This window comes from Bos indicus x Bos taurus, chromosome 23, assembly GCF_003369695.1.
Source record: "Bos indicus x Bos taurus breed Angus x Brahman F1 hybrid chromosome 23, Bos_hybrid_MaternalHap_v2.0, whole genome shotgun sequence".
In the NCBI taxonomy this organism is placed as follows: Eukaryota; Metazoa; Chordata; class Mammalia; order Artiodactyla; family Bovidae; genus Bos; species Bos indicus x Bos taurus.
The window spans coordinates 9876058-9895100 of NC_040098.1; the positions used below are offsets into that span (position 1 = coordinate 9876058).

General features: G+C 39.6%; 1 protein-coding gene across 2 annotated transcripts in view; it reads left to right on the forward strand.

Moving 5' to 3' along the window:
* UHRF1BP1 (UHRF1 binding protein 1) overlaps window positions 1-19043 on the forward strand; it is a 72900-nt gene that overhangs the window by 11827 nt on the left and 42030 nt on the right. Inside the window, exons 2-4 of one of the 2 annotated variants that reach the window (XM_027524954.1) lie at window positions 9178-9340; window positions 9441-9479; window positions 10228-10319. In XM_027524954.1, coding sequence (XP_027380755.1) covers window positions 9178-9340; window positions 9441-9479; window positions 10228-10319 — 294 coding nt within the window. Of the gene's footprint in view, window positions 1-9177; window positions 9341-9440; window positions 9480-10227; window positions 10320-19043 lie in introns of those variants that run through there. The other variant, XM_027524955.1, reaches the window with a different exon arrangement.

Sequence of the window (19043 nt, forward strand, 5' to 3'; positions counted from 1 at the left end):
AATGTCCAGAATTCTGGGATGGGAATTAGGGTACATAGGAGTGCTTCAAATGACCAAGCTACCCTTGGTATAAGGAGATTTGGACTATTGGTTATAACTGTTGAGAGTATGAATCAGTATCATGTCTGTGATAGGAAATTTGGCAATATCTGTCAAAATGTAGACTCTGCAGTTTCACGTCTATGAATTCATCCTACAGAAGGAATCAAACAAGTGAAAAAGGCTATTTAATGAAATGAATATAAATCAGTAGGAATTTTATTAAATAAATTATAGTGTATCTATACAGAGGCATCGTTTATAGATTAACTCTAATTATTAAAAAATTTTTAAAAATCTGACATTATAAAATGCCCAAGGCATTCACTGAAGAAAGAAGCAATTTTAGTAGAATATATATATATAGTAATTGTCTATCTGCATATATAACTACTATCTATTGTTTAGTCTCTAAGAAAGCCCAGCTGCCATTCTATAGTGGAAACTGTTATTTTTTCTTACAGTTTTTTTATATTGCTTTACAATTTTATGACAAGCATTTCACCAGCAGACCAAGAAGATAACTTATCTATTACTCTTTGCTGCCCTGCTCTGAGAGGGTGTGTTTGTGCACATCCAGTCATATGTGTTTTTGGTGACTCACATCATGGTTGCCTCTTGGGGAGAACATAATGAGAGCTAGCAGAAGAGCTACTTCTAACAATATAGGAGTATCTTATATGACCAAAGCCTCCCTCTTGTAACAATTATGAACTCAAGGTAGTATATAAAAAGCAACTACTCGAAGACCTTGGAGACTGACAAAATGAGGCAGAAACTGACAGGAAACTTGAAAGATATGGATTGTACTAGGTAAGATTCTCATTTCTATAGCTTTTTTGCCTGAGGACACTCTGGTGGGTGATGGTTAGCACCCACTCAAGCAAAAGTCTGCAGTCATACAGTCTTACTTGGGGAGTCAGAGGATGAAATTCAGGGCTATAAGAGAGACTGGAAAATGAAAGGATACATCTTAGAAAGAAGTGAACAAGGAAGGAGAAACCCTAAAATCTGCTTTAATCCTTGACATGCATGGGGGAAGAGACTCCATGGAGCTTGGAAAAGGCGATGGTTGAAAGCTGAAAAAGTTGAGCTGAAATTCAGCTTCATCCACTACAGAAAGGACAGAGTTTGGAGTATGAATCTAGCCCAAATTGATTGACCAACAAAACAAAATTCTTCGGAGGGAAATTGGCAGAATCCAGAATCTCCATAATGTCTAGTATACAATAATAACTGAATGGCTCTGTGACTCATTGTCCAGAGAAGGCAGTCAGTAGAAATTACCCCAAGATGACTCAGATGTTGAAATTACCACATAGGACTTTAAAGGAAACTTGGTAGTAATAAATGAACAAATGGAGACTCTCCCCAGAGAAATGGATTTATATATATATATATATATATATATATATATATATATATACACACACACAAATATAAAATCTAGGACTTAAAAGTACAATATCTGAAATAAAAAGCTCATTCTCAGCAGCAGGTTGGAGGTGGCTAAATAAATGGTCAGTGAACTTGAAAACAGAGGAATAGAAATTATCTACTCTGAAGAACAGAAAAGATTGAAAAACAAAAACAGAGCGTCGGTGACTATGGAACAATATTAAAATATATGTACTTGGAGTCCAGGGGCTCCCCAGTTGTTCTGATACGTGAATCAGAGAAAAGCAATCCCAGTTATTTCATGAATAGATTTCTAGTGTGCAGAATATGTGAACTTAATAAAATGCTTTCTGTTTTATAACACTAAGAGTGATTTATTATGCTGCAGTAGATAACTAAAACAAGACAAGTTTTCTTTGAAGAAATAATGACTGACAACTAAATAAAAGAACAAGTAACCAAGTTAAAAATGGGCAAAGTGTCTGAATAGATATTTCTTTAAGATACGCAAATGGCCACAAACACACGAAAAGATATTCAACATCATGAGACCATCAAGGAAATGGAAATCAGAACTGCAATGGCTTCTAGGATGGCTATAATAAAAAAAAGATAATAACAAGTGATGATGAGGATATGGGGAAGTTAGAACTCTCAAATACTGCTGATAGGATTGCAAAATTGTGAAGCCACTTTGAAAAACAATGTAGCAGTTACTTAAAAAGTAAAGCAGTTACCATTTGAACCAGCATTTCTCCTAAGTGTATATATAAAAGAAATAAAGTTGTTAAGTCCACACAAAAACTTGTACTTGCATTTTCATAGTAGCATTATTCATAGTACTCCATAAGTGGAAATAACCCACATGTCTGTCAACTGATAATGGAGAAACAAAATGTGATATATTCAAAAATGGAATATTCTTGGCTATATTAAAAAATAAAGGACAAAGTGCTGATTCATGTTACAACATGGATGAACTTTGATAACAATACACTAAGTGAAAGAAGCTAGTCACAAGAGACCACATATTTTACGATTCCATTAATATTAAGTGTCCAGAATAAGCAAATTTATAGAGACAGAAAGTAGAATGACAGTTGTCTAGCTTTGGGAGGCAAGGGGAGATTAGGAATGATAGCTGCAGCCTATGTTTTTGTTTTCGTTTTTCTTTGGGGGGTAGTGAAAATGTTCTAAAATTGATTAAGCTTATGGTTTTGCATCTATGTGAATATACTTAAAAACAGTACATTTTAAATAGATACTGCAGGTTTTTGTTTTTTTTTTCCACTTGCAAATTATAGGCTTGGACTAAGAGAGTATTTAAGATGCCCTTCTAGTTCTGAAATTCTGTGACTCTCCAAATCTAAGAATTGTCACTTCCCAACATTGTGGTCCATTTTCATAAAGATGTCTGGGAGCCTTTGTCTGCTGTCTCTTCAGCAAATTGCAGTGCTCTGGGAGAAATGAAACTTGATCCAAGTCTGTTTTTCCATCTTGATTTCATCTTAGCCTCTATGCTTTGTAACAGTAACAGATGGCCAGAAAATGTTTTCCCACATTCTTGAAGTACAATAAATAGCAGGCTTCCATTAGCCTTTTCAGCCACCCTTGGACTCAGTGATATCATTGTGGATAAGGAGCACAATACTGAATGAAATTTGTGCCAGGGATTGTTGGATACTTTGAGATTAGATCTCAGGTCAGTGGTTTCCTTGGTTGAGCAGACCTCCACAAACCTCCCTGACAATGACTGGACCCATGGATCATCTTTTTACCTATTCTTTGTTATTATGATAAACTACAGGCAAAATCAGTTGAGAAATTCTTACTGCATTTTTAAGAAGCAGTTAGGTAATATCTATTTTTTTGTTGTTTCCTTAAAGTTAATTGATAAAAAGCAAAACAAATGTGTCTCATTATCACTATTACGGGAGAACAGCCCATGCTGGTCCAGCAAACCTGCCTGTACTGTCAGCAGTCCTTAGAGCATAATTAAAGAACTCGTGGTCGTTTTGTTTGTTCAGTTTTTGATGATTACTGACTGACTTGCATATTTGATCACAGAGCTGATAGCACAGGAACCTCTGTGGTCCCTTGTCTGTGTCTTAGTAGAGACAGGGCGTTACTGCTAGAATGCTGGTGACTTAGCTCTGGGCATACCTAAGGAAGAATTTATTAATCTGACTGAGTTGGTGAAGTGCAGAAACGTCTTTGATGGAGGTACACTGTAACTTTATCCCTTTCTCCCCCCACAAAAAATTTTTTTTTCTTCTTATACAGGTTAAGCAGCTAAACAGCCGTGGTAGTTTGTAAAAAGGGAAAGGATGTCCTCTTACCATTTCTGAGATACCTTATAAATTTATTTTGTGCCAGATGTGTTTGGAAGGAATATATTACTAAGCCAAGATGTTAGTAGAAGAAAGTCCAGTGAGCAGAGCTGGGTTCATGCTCTGCCTCTTCCTGCCCTGTTTACCTTGGGCAAATGACTTTATATCTGAACCTCATGTTCTTTTTCTTTAAAATGGGGATAATGATGCATATTTCATATGGGGTATTGGGAAGACTAATTGAGATAATGTTCCTTTTCAGAGTGCTTGGTACAAAGTAAACTGTACTTAAGAAAATGTTTTAAGGCTTGAAAAAAAATGAAAAATGACATTTATTTTTTATAGAGCTGTAGATAAGGTTGAACTTCCCAGGTGCTTTGGTGGTAAAGAATCTGCTTAGCAGTGCAGAAACACTAGAGACATGGGTTCTATCCCTGGGTCGGGAAGAGCCTGGACAGTAGGAAATGGCAACCCAGTCCAGTATTCTTGCCTGGGAAATTCCGTGGACACAGGAGCCTGGCAGGCTACAGTCAGGGAGTTACAAAGAGTCAAACATGACTGAGCAGCTGAGCACACAAATAAGATTAGGTTTTGCATAGATACATGGTACCTGTTTAGTATAGGCACCCTGAGAATGTCAGTGCTAACAAGCAGTGTAACTTATTCTTGTCTGTGTTTGTTTCGTTTTATTTGAAGTATGTTCCTCTTTTCAGAGAGAAACATACTTGAAAAAGTTTCTGTCACTTTTCTTGAAAATAGCTTTTTATCAGATGCAAAATTAGCTTATCATAGTGATTCTCAGCCTTTCCTCCCTGCTCCTGTGTATTAAAGGGATCCTTACCCTGTCTCGCTCCTGCCATGATTCTTAGCTGAGGTGGGGAGGTGGGGGTCTTATCAGAGTCTGTGCAGACGAGAGAGGAGACATACAGCCCTCAAAATTAATTTTATATCTTCAAAAATTATCTTGAGGATTAATTCTTCTGAAGGGTGCCCGCCCCCATTTAAGCTGAGGTGGCTTCCCTGAATACTTGGAGTAGAGGAAGGGTGCTGGAAGGAAATGACTGTAATACCTTATTTAACACAAAAGGGGCTTGAAAAAGAAAGCCACCTGGTACTTCGGGGTTCTAGGTAAATAACGTTGAGTTCTGTTTTCTGCTTTTCCTCCCGTCTTTCTGGGTTGTGGGTTTGTGCTGTGTCTTTACTTTTAGTTGTTTTACGTCGTGAAAGTACTTTGAGTTGTTCTCTTTTTCTCTTTCACAGCCAGTCCTGTTTCCTCGTAGGTGGCCATGCTTTATAGGAAAAGAGGAATTCTCTTTCCCTCTGTGGCAAGTTAGTGTTCAGAGAACAGGAGTCATTATAGAAAACTTATTTTTTTAGTTCAGAGAATAATATAGATTCATACTCAGTAACTGTTGATTAATTTTTTTTTTTTACGAATTAAAATCAGTAAAAGTATGTGTAAAGGTCTAGGATTTTATTTCACCCTGTTTAGATGCTAATAGCCCACTGCAGTTCGTGGTTGCTGGCAGAGCACAAGACTCCTGGGTCAGAGAGAAAGGACTTTATTAGTCATGGCCTGCAAGCAGTGTAAAGATAGGTTTGCGCTGGTTCCCCTTGTGCCCCGCAGGTCCCACGGGAGGGGTATGAGCGGGCCCAGACGGAGGCCTGTATATGTGCTATGGCAGTGGGACCCTGAGTTTGGGGAATCCATTGCTTTCGTAGTACATAGTAAGCAAGCCCGTTCTTCGTACTGGAGAGGAACACTGCATCATCCCTCAAAGCTGCTCTTTCTAACACAGCCCTGAGAAGTGGCTTGGGTAAGGAGTGGTCAGGGTCATGTGTTTTGTGTTTTTCTTACCCAGCAAGACGTAGGAATGTGAGAGACCCATGGAGGAGTAGCTCTCCCAACAGTACGTATGTGCAGTATATCACTGATAGAAATCTTAGGTAGATTTATTGTCAAATATTTGCCATACAGAAAGGTATAGAGAGTAATATAATGAAGCGCCATGCAGTTACCTCCCAACTGGAGAAATAAGCGTTGACCATACAGGTGGCACTTCCTGTGGACCCCTCCCCATGTCCCACAGGCAAGCACTTTCCAGAATTTGCTGTTGTCATGCCAGTGCATTTCTATATGTCTCTTAATATCATACAGTACTGTGTGTTTTTAAACTTCTAATTTTTTTTACTATCATTTAAAAAACTGTTACAGAGCCCTTTTACATAGTACCATGTTAGTCACCGTAGAAGAAAAGTGTAGAGATAAAACTCTTGCCAGTCATGATTTTAGGGTTCAAGGGAAACCAGAAACACTGAAACACAGCTTAGTAAAACGGAAAGAATATGTGTGGGAAAAAAGTTGGTAAATAACATATAACTCAATAAATTCAACTATTAGCATCTGATATGTGCAAGGGCTAAGTATAGTTACAGATGGAGGGAGAAGTGAAATTCATTATTGGTGAGAAAAGAGTGACTGTGAGAGGCAACAGCAGTGAGAACTTACACCGGTGAGATTCATCAGACAGGTTGTCGTACAGGAGCCGGGGTTGTGCTGTGAGGAACGGGCCTGAAGCCGATCCAGCCAACAGATGAGAGAAGGGAGCTAGGAGTAGTCAGTCAGCGGGGCAGTTGGCTACAAGGTGTGTAGGAACGCCGGCATTCTGTCAGGTGACCATGTTATCAGGAGGGGCGGCTAACACTCCGCCCCTGACCTCACTGGGCTTAACACGGAATTGCACAGCAGTGGTTACATACGGAAAAATTAGAGAATGCCCAAGACCCTCTCTGATGGTGACCTAAATGTGTGTTACAGATTCTAGGGATGTAGAAGGTAGGACTTTAACATGAGGTTTAAACATTGAAGTAGTTAAGGAAAGAAGGTCTCAGTGAGAAGTCAGGGTTAAGTCTTTGAATTTAACATGAAGTTTAACATTGAAGCAGTTAAGGAAAGAAGGTCTCAGTGAGAAGTCAGAGTTGAGTCTTCAATGACAAATCATGATGAAGGTGCTCCAGGAAGAGGGGTGAGTGGCAAGAGCATAGGCGCAAGGGCTGGAGACAGCGTGTGTGGGGAAATTAACAGGATGGCACTGGTCAGGCTCTTGGCCCAGGCTCTCACCCTCTCTCACCCCACGCTCTCACCCCAGGCTCTCACCCCCCTCACCCCTCTCACCCCAGGCTCTCACCCCCCTCACTCCTCTCACCCCAGGCTCTCACCCCCCTCACCCCCTCTCACCCCTCTCACCCCAGGCTCTCGCCCCCTCACCGCACGCTGTCACCCCTCTCACCCCAGGCTCTCGCCCCCTCACCGCACGCTCTCACCCCTCTCACCCCATGTGCTGTCAACAGTGACTCCGCAGGGCTGTGTAACAGCTGAGGTCACTTACGGTGCTGCGCATGCATGTCACGAGGTGCTCGCTTGGTCACGGGCTACTTGATGCAGTAGCCTGTATGAGCCTCACCGTGAAAGCCCTGGCTGCCACTGCATTGGTTCTACATTGGAGTGGCATCATAGTTACGTTATATGAAGTTATGGCTACGTTATGGTTATGTTATGGCTGCTGCTGCGTCAGCCAGGAGAGAGGCTGCATTATGGCTGCCATGCCAGTCAGGAGAGGATAAACGTGTCTGCAGTTCCTACAGCTCCTTGAGTCTTCTTCCAGCCTCTTAGCTTGTGCCTTGCCTGCCCTGGGTTCAGCGAACAGTATGAACAGCAAGACAGTTGGCATCCGGAATAGGATTGGCAATACAGTTGGTGTCGTTGGCAGGATGTTGAAGGGATTCAGTGTGTGACAGTGAGAGGACAGGCCTGTGTGAATTGTTTATGTGCAGCCCCTTGACGTGTAGTTTCCCATGGCCTGGATTCTGCTGATTGCACACTTAGGGTACAGTTCAGCAGTTTTCCTTTGTATTTCCTGCAAATGAGCAACAGGACCCAGTGGTGTGATGACATTCAGGTTGAGTCCCTTTGGCAAGGCCCTAAGTGGTTGTGTTCTTTTTCCACATCAGTAAAGGTATATGGGGTAAGGATTGGGGTTTTGCTTTACCCTACTTAACAAGCCAGTAATTAATCTGTTACTGTTTTATATCCTAACCTCATAGAATTCCCTCTTCTGTTGTTTCAAATAGAGTTTAAAAATATAATGGCTTGCTTTCTGATACCTCCTGGTCTGTTACCCTCCCTAACTCACCGCCCCCCTGCCCAACTTTTATTTGGACTATCTGTTTTTTTCATTTCTGTCTTGCTCAGTTTGGATTCCTCTCCCAAAAGTTTTTCTCAGTGTGGGGACCCATCTTAGAAAGGAGCCTTGGTGAATTCCATGAGTTTATAGGGTTAGATTGCTTCGTCTCATTTGGACCTTTGGCCCAAAACCCCTTCAGCTTCCATTGCTTTTCTCAAATTGGCCCACGTTGCTCTTCACGGAGTACTTGGTCATCTTGGGGTGCTTCTGTTCTCTGATTTCTCTGATGTCCTGTTGTTTTCCTCTTTGATGATCTGCACAACTGCTTATAGCACTCATGTCTTGTGGCTGTTAATGTTTTTTCCCCTCCTGCTTGTATATGGGGTTTATGAGGATGCTTTATCTTATAGTTTTGTTTTTAATGTTATTCAAGGGCTTCCTTGGTGGCTCAGTTGGTAAAGAATGCTTGCAATCCTGGAGGCCCAGGTTTGATCCCTGGGTTAGGAAGATCCCCTGGAGAAGGAAATGGCAACCCACTCCAGTATTCTAGCCTGGGAAGTTCTATGGACAGAGGAGCCTGGCAGGCGGCAGTCCATGGGGTTGCAAGAAGAGTCAGATACAACTTACCAACTAAACCATGAGCTGTTAAGTTGCTATCTGGATGTTCTGGTTTTATATGGGAATTATGCTGCTGCTGCTGCTAAGTCGCTTCAGTCGTGTCCGACTCTGCGACCCCATAGACGGCAGCCCACCAGGCTCCCCTGTCCCTGGGATTCTCCAGGCAAGAACGCTGGAGTGGGTTGCCATTTCCTTCTCCAATGCATGAAAGTGAAAAGTCAAAGTGAAGTCGCTCAGTCATGTCCAACTCTTAGCAACCCCATGAACTGCAGCCTACCAGGCTCCTCCGTCCATGGGATTTTCCAGGCAAGAGTACTGGAGTGGGGTGCAATTGCCTTCTCCAATGGGAATTATATCAAAGTCTATATTGCTGATGCTATAACAGTTTCTCCAGAATTGTTATCGTAGGTTCTTGAGTAGAAAGACGATGCGATTGTGACAGAATATGTCTCACCTAACACCTTATGCTGTCTGGAGTTAGTGTGGTTGTTAGTCCACATTTGTTCTTTAACTTTCTCATTTCTCCATATCGAGACGTGTTATTTGGTTATAATGCTCATTTGCAGGTTTCCATGGAAATAATAGCTGCTTACCATCACTCTTTTCAGGTTCACTAAAAATCTTTCCCCGGACAAAATCAATTTGAGCACCCTGAAAGGGGAGGGTCAGCTGACCAACCTGGAGCTGGATGAAGAGGTTCTACAGAATGTGCTGGAGCTCCCCACCTGGCTAGCCATCACTCGGGTCTACTGCAACAGGGCCTCGATCCGGGTGAGAATGTAGTCAGAGGGCTGCTGCTCTCTTTGGCCAGCAGGCCTGACCCCGTGAGGGCTGCCTCCCATAGCCCTGAGTCTTTGCTTTCCTCTTTCAGATCCAGTGGACAAAGCTGAAGACACACCCAATTTGCTTGGTAATGGCCTTTCTTGATTGCAAGTAATCAAATGGGGGAGGTAGGGGGTAAGGTTTTAAAGGAGCTGAGAGAAGATGGGGAGGAGTTTGATAGGCTGTCCTTTCTGGGAGTGTGGGTGCTTCCATCTGGCTTGTGAGCTCCTCCGTGAGATGGGGTGACTGTTGTCTGGGTTTTTTCTAGAACTGCTGTGCAGTAGAGCAAGTAGCTCTGAGACACAAGTCCTGAGTTGGTTTTGCTTTGAATTTTGTTTTTTTATAACAAGTTTTGCTGTCCAGCTTCTATCTTTACATTTCCTTTGGATTCCTGTTGGAGGAATTATTAGAAATTTATTCACATTGACTGTTGGGTGATTCTCAGCTAAAAGCCCTTCAGGAACTGATATATCTATCTATCTATCTATCTACTATCTATATCTATATCTATATATATGTCTATATCTATATATATCTCAAGGACTGGAATCCCCAGGAATAGTAATATCTCTGTAACTTGGACTTATGTTTTCATTTTCTGCTGTGAGCTAATCCCATGCTTGTCATGGAGTTCTGCTGTTAATAGAAATGGAAGGGGGAAGATGAGGCCTCTCTTTGTGTTTTAGTTAGTTTGTTCATTCGTTTGACTAACATTTATTGTTGGTCCACCGTGGACACGGCACTCAACTGGGTGCTGAAGCCCAGAGACGGATAAGACAGTCTGTGCTGTGTGCGGCTTTGTGCAGATGCTTAGGTCTCCATGGCTTTTATTTCAGTGTCTGGATAAGGTAGAGGTGGAGATGAAGACCTGTGAGGAGCCTCGGCCGCCCAATGGACAGTCTCCTATTGCCCTCGCTTCAGGACAGAGGTTAGTTGCTTTGGGTCCTATTATTTCCAATGTATCAATGGGTCCAGATCACCTTTTAATTAAAAATTAGAAACTTTTCATGATGGAAATTTTCAGACATACACTAAATAGTGTAATGAGAGAATAGTGTAATGAGCCCCCATCCACCCAAGATCTAACTTTCACAATTATCAACAATTCACTGTTCTTTTTCTACCTTTCTTCTGCCACTTTGTGAGTGTGTGTGTGTATGCACACGCTGTAATACTTGAAAGCAAATCGCAGATACCATATGATTCCATCTGTAAATACTTCTGTATTATGTGTCATTAATGAAGATTGAGAAGAAAGGAAAAGACTCCACAATACTATTATCACAATTAATAGAATTCATAGGGATTCCTTAATATCATCTAACACTTATTTCATATTTAATTTTCCCGAGTTGTCTCTAAAATATTTTTTTTGACAGTTCAGTTTGGCTGCAAAGAGCTCCACACTTTATATTTGGGGATATTGCCTTTTAAAACTCTTTAAGGGTTTCCCTGGTGGTCTGGTGGTTAAGAATCTACCTGCCAATGCAGTGGACACAGGTTTGATCCCTGGTCCAGGAAGATTCCACACGACACGGGGCAGCTTAGCCTGTGCACCATCACTACTGAAGCCCATGAGCCTAGAGCCCTTGCTGTGCAGTAATAGAAGCCACAGCATGAGAAGCCTGTGCACTGCAACTGGAGAGTGCTCCTGCTCACTGCAGCTAGAGCAAGTCCACACACAGCAGCAGAGGCCCAGCACAGCCAAAAAAACCCCAAATAAATAGCGTTTTGTTTTTTTTTTTAAGAAAAACTTTAAAAAATAAGGCTCTCTAATTTTAAACAATCCCCAATCCCACACTCTTTTATAGGTAATTTATTCTTTGTAGAAACTGGATTATTTCTTCTAAAGAATTTCCCATATTTTGTATTTTGGCTGATTGGATCCTCGAGGTATTATTTAAGATGTTTCATTTAATTTGGTAGTTAAAGACTTGATTTGATTCATTTGTTCGTTTTCTTGGTAAGAATACTTCATGAATAGTAATAATAGGAGGCGCATAAGATTCCTTTGGTTGAGATTACCCAGTGGATTCAGATGATGTTGGCCTGACTTGTTAGTTGTGATAAGTTCCTCATCTACCTCTCACCTCGTGGTTTAGGAACCGTTGATGATAGTTGTTTGTAGATCTATTATTTCAGTGTAAGATGGAAAATAGAGATTTTATAGCTCTTTTTTCCTGTTGCATTTATTAGTTGTGATTTTCTATAGAGAAAACTTTACAGAGAACTTTCTTTCACTAACTATTAATATTTGATTACTTTGAAAAACAGTGTGTACAGGAATGTCAGGATATACTGAATTCTTTACCTTTATTTAGCAAATTTAAGATTTATAAATTGACACCCTAATAATCTCTGAAGAGATTTCTTTTGGGTGGGGAAAAGTGAAGGCAGTTTATCGTTTCAAATCCATGTACTTTTTACATCATTATTAAGGTGTAATTGAGGGAGAATAGACTGTACATATATAAAATCTACAGTTTGGTATGTTTGGGTATATGTATATGTCCATGCAACCATCAGCACAGTCAAGATAATAACCTATCCATTCCCTCAAACCTATTGTTGATCTCCCTGCCCTTTCCCCTTCCATCCCCAGGCAGTGATGTTCTGTCAGTATAGATCGGTTTGCATTTTCTATGTTTTCTAAGTGAAATCGTGAAGTATGTACTAGTTTTTAGTGGCTTCTTTTGTTCAGCATAATTATTTTGAGATTCATCCATGCTGTTGAGTTTGTCGATAGTTCATTCCTTTTATTTATTCTATTTAGTTTATTTATTTAGTATTTATAGCCGTGCTGGGTCTTTATTGCTGTGCTCTGTGGCATGTGGGATCTTCCCAGATCAGGGATCAAACCCTTGTCTCCTTCACTGATAGGCAGATTCCTTACCACTGAGCCACCAGGGAAGCCCAGTTCATTCTTTTGATTATTGAGTAACATTCCATGTGTAAGTAGATCACAACTTGTTATCTACTCACTTGTTAATGTTCATTTTATTTCCATTTTTTGGCTATTGCAAGTAATGCTGCTATAAAAATTCATATACAAGTTACTGTGAGGTCATGTGCTTTTATCTCTCTTGGCTAGGAACGGAATAGTTGGATGGAATGGTAGGTGAGGATTTAACTTTTTAACAAACCGTTGAACATTTCCTGGTTGATTTACTATTTTACATTCATTGTTCATTTTTCATGTGCTTTTACGTTCTTTACGTCCAATGTTGATGTGTTCTTATAAGATGTATTTGTTGTGTAGTGTCAAGTACACGACACCATTGCAGTCATTATTCTTTCTGACGTTCAGTTGTCCCCATCTTTGGCCAGTGAGAGCCTTTCAATATCACCTGTGTCCTTTAGACAAGATCCCAGTAATCTTTCTGTTTTTGTACAGAACAAATCAGGCTTCTCTTACTCTCTTCTTTTTTATCCTTACCTCATACCTGGAATCAGACATTCCTCCAAGGAACCTGATTCTTTTTAGTGAGAAATGTTATGAATATTTAGTTAGAGACAATAGTCTGGGAAGAATTGTATTCATTGGGTCGTCACTGCTTTAAAGCCTTTTCAGTTCTAGGGAAAAAATATTTTTTAAGAAAGATAAAAATAATTCATGATAACATCTTGAATTTCTCAAATTGAAAAAAAGGATTTTGAGTAACTTTTTAGATTTACAATTTGCATTTTTAAAATTAATTTATTTTTAAGTGAAACAAAGATGAATATTTTTAATGACAAAGAAGATAGACATCATAAACCATTAGACACCTAACAACAAAGAAACAAAGCAAAAATCAGAAGAAATATAAGGGAAAGAAAAAATACATAATCATAGTGAGACGTGTTAACATTTTTCTGAGAATATTTTATCAAGTGCATAAAAAATAAGAATAGGAACATCTTGAATGATGTCATTAATAATTTAAATATAATAGATTTCTATTTCTATTAATTTATATTATTTTTATATCACATACAAATATATTTAAAATTTTATATCTCATATTTCATTATTAGATGTCCATAGGACATTTAGAAAAGCTGGCAAAAAGATAAACGTTGCTAAATTTCAAAAAGTAGTAGATAGCTCATTACACACGAATGTCAGTCTAGCTATTCATGAGCAGGCTAAAATCTCTCTTTGCTTTCAGTTGTCTCTATAACTTTACCATTATAATTTAAAAAATGTAAAACACCATTACAAAAGATATGACAAAACAAAAGAAAATCATCAAAAGTGCATACCAAAGGTGTTCAATAAAGTATATGCACAAATTTTTCTAACAATAAATTAAATTCTTAAAAATTTCTAGCTTACTTAGAAACTATAATGGCTGCCATGTAATAACCTCAGATTTAACAAATACTTAGAATTTTCCACATTACACTAAAAGTGTATATATATATATATATACACACACACATACACACACACACACATATAAAAGCCATGAACTTAAAAATAAGTTATGAATGCTAAGGGTGAAATACAAAGTTGTTCTTGTCACTCCAATCAGTGTTATTTCATACATTCAATAATCTATAATAAAGCATTCTTGTTATAGTCAAAAAAAAAAAAAAGTAGAATTCCTTTTTTGGTGTGTGATTCGGTTACACATATACACATATGTTATTTTGGAAATTATTTTCCATTATAGATTATCACAAGATACTGACGGTAGTTCCCTGTGCTACCTTTGTTGCTTGTTGCATATCTATTTTTTTAGATGAGAAAAATAACATTCTATTCATACTAAGTCAAACAAGTGGAATCAAAATGTCTTAAATTTTTTAGTTAGGCAAAAATTTACAAGTTTTCTAAAATATATATGTTATACGTATTATATATATAAAGGTATACAAGAACTTTTCTACTATGCTTGATAAAGGCTTGAGAAAGAATATAAAAAAAAATAAAAGGAGAGATGAAGAAACTGGAAAACAAGCTAAATGAAATGGGAGCACTGAGTATGAAGTAGAGAAGTGAAGCAAACTAGGTAAAAGTAAAAGCCCCACATATAGTCCAGTTGTTTAAACGTGGCTGCTCATTAGAGACATATCTGGAACTCTGGTGAAAAAAAGCAACAACTGGACATTGGTATTTTTCAAAAAATTCCAAGATAATTCTGGTATGCATATGAATTTTAAAAAGTATTCCAGGATCTTCTATTAAATGATAGTTTTGGTGATATAGAATTCTATTATTTTTCTGTTGACCGATCACGATACAATGGTATTGTGAGTAATCACAGTAGTGAAAGATGTTTATCAATATTCATAATCAATAGCCAGACAAAAAATAAAAGACAATTACAATTGCAAGCCATAATGGCAACATTGTTAACCTAACAATATAAAATAACTACATACAATTTGGGGGGTCAAGCAGAGTGATGTGGTAAGTGAAAATGCATACACCCACCTGTTTTCATCTGCTCAGCTGGTCTATGTCTTTTGATTAGGGCATTTAATCCATTTACATTTAAGGTAATTATCCATATATATGATCCTTTTACCATTTCCTTAATTGTTTTGGGTTTATTTTCTCTTGTTTCCTGCCTAGAGAAGTTCCTTTAGCATTTGTTGTAAAGCTGGTTTGATGGTGCTAAATTCTCTTAACTTTTGCTTGTCTGGAAGGCTTTTGATTTCTCCATCAAATCTAAAGGGGATTCTTGCTTCATAAAGTATTCTTGGTTTAGGTTCTTCCCTTTCATCATTTTTAATGTATCATGCCATTCTCTTGCTTGTAGAGTTTCTGTTCAGAATATAGCCTGATGGGAGTTCCCTTCCTTTTCCCTTGTTGCTTTTAATATTTTTTAGGGCTTCCCTGGTGGCTCAGATGTAAAGAATCCGCCTGCAATGTGGGATACCAGGGTTCTATCCCTGGGTTGGGAAGATTCCCTTGGAGGAGGGTGTGGCAACCCACTCCAGTATTCTTGCCTGGAGAATCCCCTTGGTCAGAGGAGCCTCATGGGGTAGCAAAGAGTTGCACACGACTGAGCGACTAAGCACAGCTCTGTCTTTAATTTTTCTAAGTTTGATTATTATGTGTCTCAGTGTTCCTTCTTGGGTTTACCCTGCCTGAGACTGTCTGTGCTTCCTGGACTTTCTTGACTGTTTCCTTTATCATGTTAGGGAAGTTTGCAGCTATTATCTCTTCAAATATTTTCTCAGGTCCTTTCTCTTTTCTCCTTCTGGGACCCCTACAATGCAAATGTTAGTGTGTTTATTGTTGTCGCAGAGGTCTCTTAGGCTGTCTTCATTTCTTTTCATTCTTTTTTCTATATTCTGTTCTGTAGCAGTGATTTTCACCATTCTATCCCCCAGGTCATTTATCCGTTCTTGAAAGGGAAAGTTAAAATCATCCAGTCTGTGTCTAACTCTTTGCGACCCAATGGACTTTACAGTCAATAGAATTCTCCAGGCCAGAATACTGGAGTGGGTAGCCTTTCCCATCTCCAGGGGATCTTCCTAACCTAGGGATTGAACCCAGGTCTCCCGCATTGCAGGCAGATTCTTTACCAGCTGAGCCATAAGGGAAGCCCAAGAATACTGGAGTGGGTAGCCTATCCCTTCTCCAGCAGATCTTCCCGACCGAGGAATCGAACCGGGATCTCCTGCATTGAAGGCGGATTCTTTATCAGCTGAGCTATCAGGGAAGCCCTATCCATTCTTCTGTCCCAGTTATTCTGCTATGGATTCCTTCTAGTATATTATTCATCTCTGTTTGTTTGTTCTTTAGTTCTGAGTCTTTGGTAAACATTTCTTGCATCTTCTCAATCTTTGCCTCCATTCTTTTTCTGAGATCTTGAAAGATCTTCACTATCATTTTTCTGAATTCTTTTTCTGGAAGGTTGCCTATCTTCACTTCATTCAGTTGTTTTTCTTTTTTTTTTTTTTTGAAGTTGCTCAGTCGTGTCCGACTCTTTGTGACCCCATGGACTGTAGCTACCAGGCTCCTCCATCCATGGGATTTTCCAGGCAAGAGTACTGGAGTGGGTTGCCATTTCCTTCTCCACATTCAGTTGTTTTTCTAGGGTTTTATCTTGTCCCTTCATTTGGGACATAACTTTCTGCTTTTTCATGGTGGTTAAGTTTCTGTAATGTGGTTTTTGTTTTAGTCTCTGTGGGACTGTGGTTCTTCTTGCTTCTATCTGGCTTCTGATGGAGGAGGCTAAGAGGCTTGTGTAAGCTTCCTCGGGGGAGGGATTGGTGGTGGAGAAACTGGGTCTTGCTATGGTGAGCAGGGCCTTGCTCAGTAAAGCTTTAATCCAATTATCTGCTGGTGGGTGGGATTATGCTCCCTCCTTAGTATTTTTTTGGCCTAAGGCGACCCAACCCTCTAGGTCTATGGTTGGGTGCTGGCAACCTCCAAGAGGGTATACCCCAAGGAGGACCTTCCAGGCTGGGTGCCCCCATGCCTGTGGTGAGCCCCTCCTGACCCACACCTCCTCCACAGGAGACCCTCCAACACTAGCTCCTTTCCTCTGAGTCTTGGTATGTGGAAAATTTTGTTTGTGCCCTCCAAGACTGGAGTCTCATGTTTCCCCCAGTCTTGTGGAAGTCTTGTAATCCAGTCCTGCTGGCCTTCAAGATCAGATTCCCTGGGGAATCTGGGAATTGGCAGTCCCTTTAGGAATTGGCTGGGAAGCCCAGCGGGTTCACAGCAGTGGGAGAGCTTCTTTGGTGTTATTGTTCTCTAGTTTGTGGGTCATCCACCCAGAGGGGATGGGATTTGATTTCATCATGATGGTGCCCCTCCTACCATCTCGCTGTGGCTTCTTGTCTTTGAATGTAGGGTATCTTTTTTGATAGTTTCCAGTGTCCTGTTGATAGTTACTCAACAGCTGGTTGTGATTTGGGTGCCCTCACAAGAGGAGAGGAGCACATATCCTTCTACTCTGCCATCTTGAACCAGAAATATTTGCATTTTTGTTCATATGCTAAATTTTGTTCTAACAACATTTTATAATAAATAATTCACTTTTTAATAGTTTCAAAAATAACAAAGACTAATATAACTACCAATAAGACTACTGAATGCAGTAGCTTTTTGTGTGTGTGAATATGTGTTTTTTATTTTTGGCCACACTGCATGGCTTACGGGATCTCAGTTCCCCAACCAAGGATTGAACTCAGGCCTTTGGCATTAAGAGTGCAGAATCCTAACCACTGGATCACCAGGGAATTCCCATGTATTTGCTTTAACCTTATGATATATTCCATTAGATACATATAGTCAAAATACTGTGTTTTAAAATTACTTGAGGGTCTTCCCTGGTGGTGCTTCCAGTGCAGGGGGCGGGGTGTGACCCCTGGTGGGGGAGCTAAGATCCCTCATGCCTCACAGCCAAAAAAACTGTATAAAACAGAAGCAATATTGTAACAAATTCAATAAAGACTTAAAAAATGATCCACATTAAAAAAATCTTAAAAAAATAAATAAAATTACTTGAAATCATTCTTTGTATGGTTGGGTACCAACTTGACATACATAGGAATTCATTTTTTAGGACAGATTTTTTAGAGCAGTTTTAGGTATAAATAGTAGTACTAAGAGGAAGGAGCAGAGATTTCCCAAATACCCCCTGCTCTCAACACACGCGGAGCCTCCCCCATTATGGACCTCCGCCAACCAGAGTGGCATATTTATTATGACAGATGAACTTACACTGACACCTCATAATCACACAAAGTTCATACTTCACCTTGAGGTTCACCCTTGGTGGGACATTCTGTAGGCTTGGACACGTGTATAGTGACATGCATGCACTGTTACAGTATCGTACAGTGTATTTTCACTGCCCTAAAAATCCTCTGTGCTCCACTTAGTCATCCTTCTCCCTGCTCCAACCCCTGGCAACCACTGGTCTTTTCACTATTCCATAGTTTTTCCTTTTCCATGATGATTCCATCTCTTTAGATTGCCTTCTTTCACTTAATAATATGCATTTAAGTTTCCTCCATGTCTTTTTATGACTCTGTGGCTCATTTCTTTTTAGTGCTGAAAAATATTTCATTGTCTGGATGTACCACAGTTTATCCATTTAATAGTTACAGCATCTTGGTTGTTTGTTGCCAAATTTTGGCAATTATGAATAAAACTGCTATAAATGTCCATGTGTGGACTTTAACTTTTAAATTCCTTTGAGTGTATATAAAGGAGCATGATTGCTGGATCATATGATAAGAGTATGGTTCAGTTTTGGAAGAAACCACAGAATTGTCTTCCCAAAGTGACTTACTATTTTACATTATTACTAGCAGCGAATGAGAGTTCCTGCTGTTCCATGTCCTTGTCAGCATTTGGATTAGTAATTAATGAAAGTCGCTCAGTCGTGTCTGACTCTTTGCGACCCCATGGACGCATGGGGTAGCTTGCTAGGCTTCTCTGTCCATGGAATTCTCCGCATTTAGTGTTGTCAGCAGTTTGGGTTTTGGTCATTCTAATAGGTGTGTAGTGGAATCTCACTGTTGTTCTCATTTCCGTTTCCCTAATAACATATGATGTAGAGCTTATAAGACATATGCTTCTTTGCCATCTGTCCGTCTTTCATAAGGTATCTATGAAGGTCTTTGGCCCATGTTTTAATTGGGTTGTCTTTTTATTGTTGACTTTTAACAGTTCTTTGTGTATTTCAGATAACAGTCT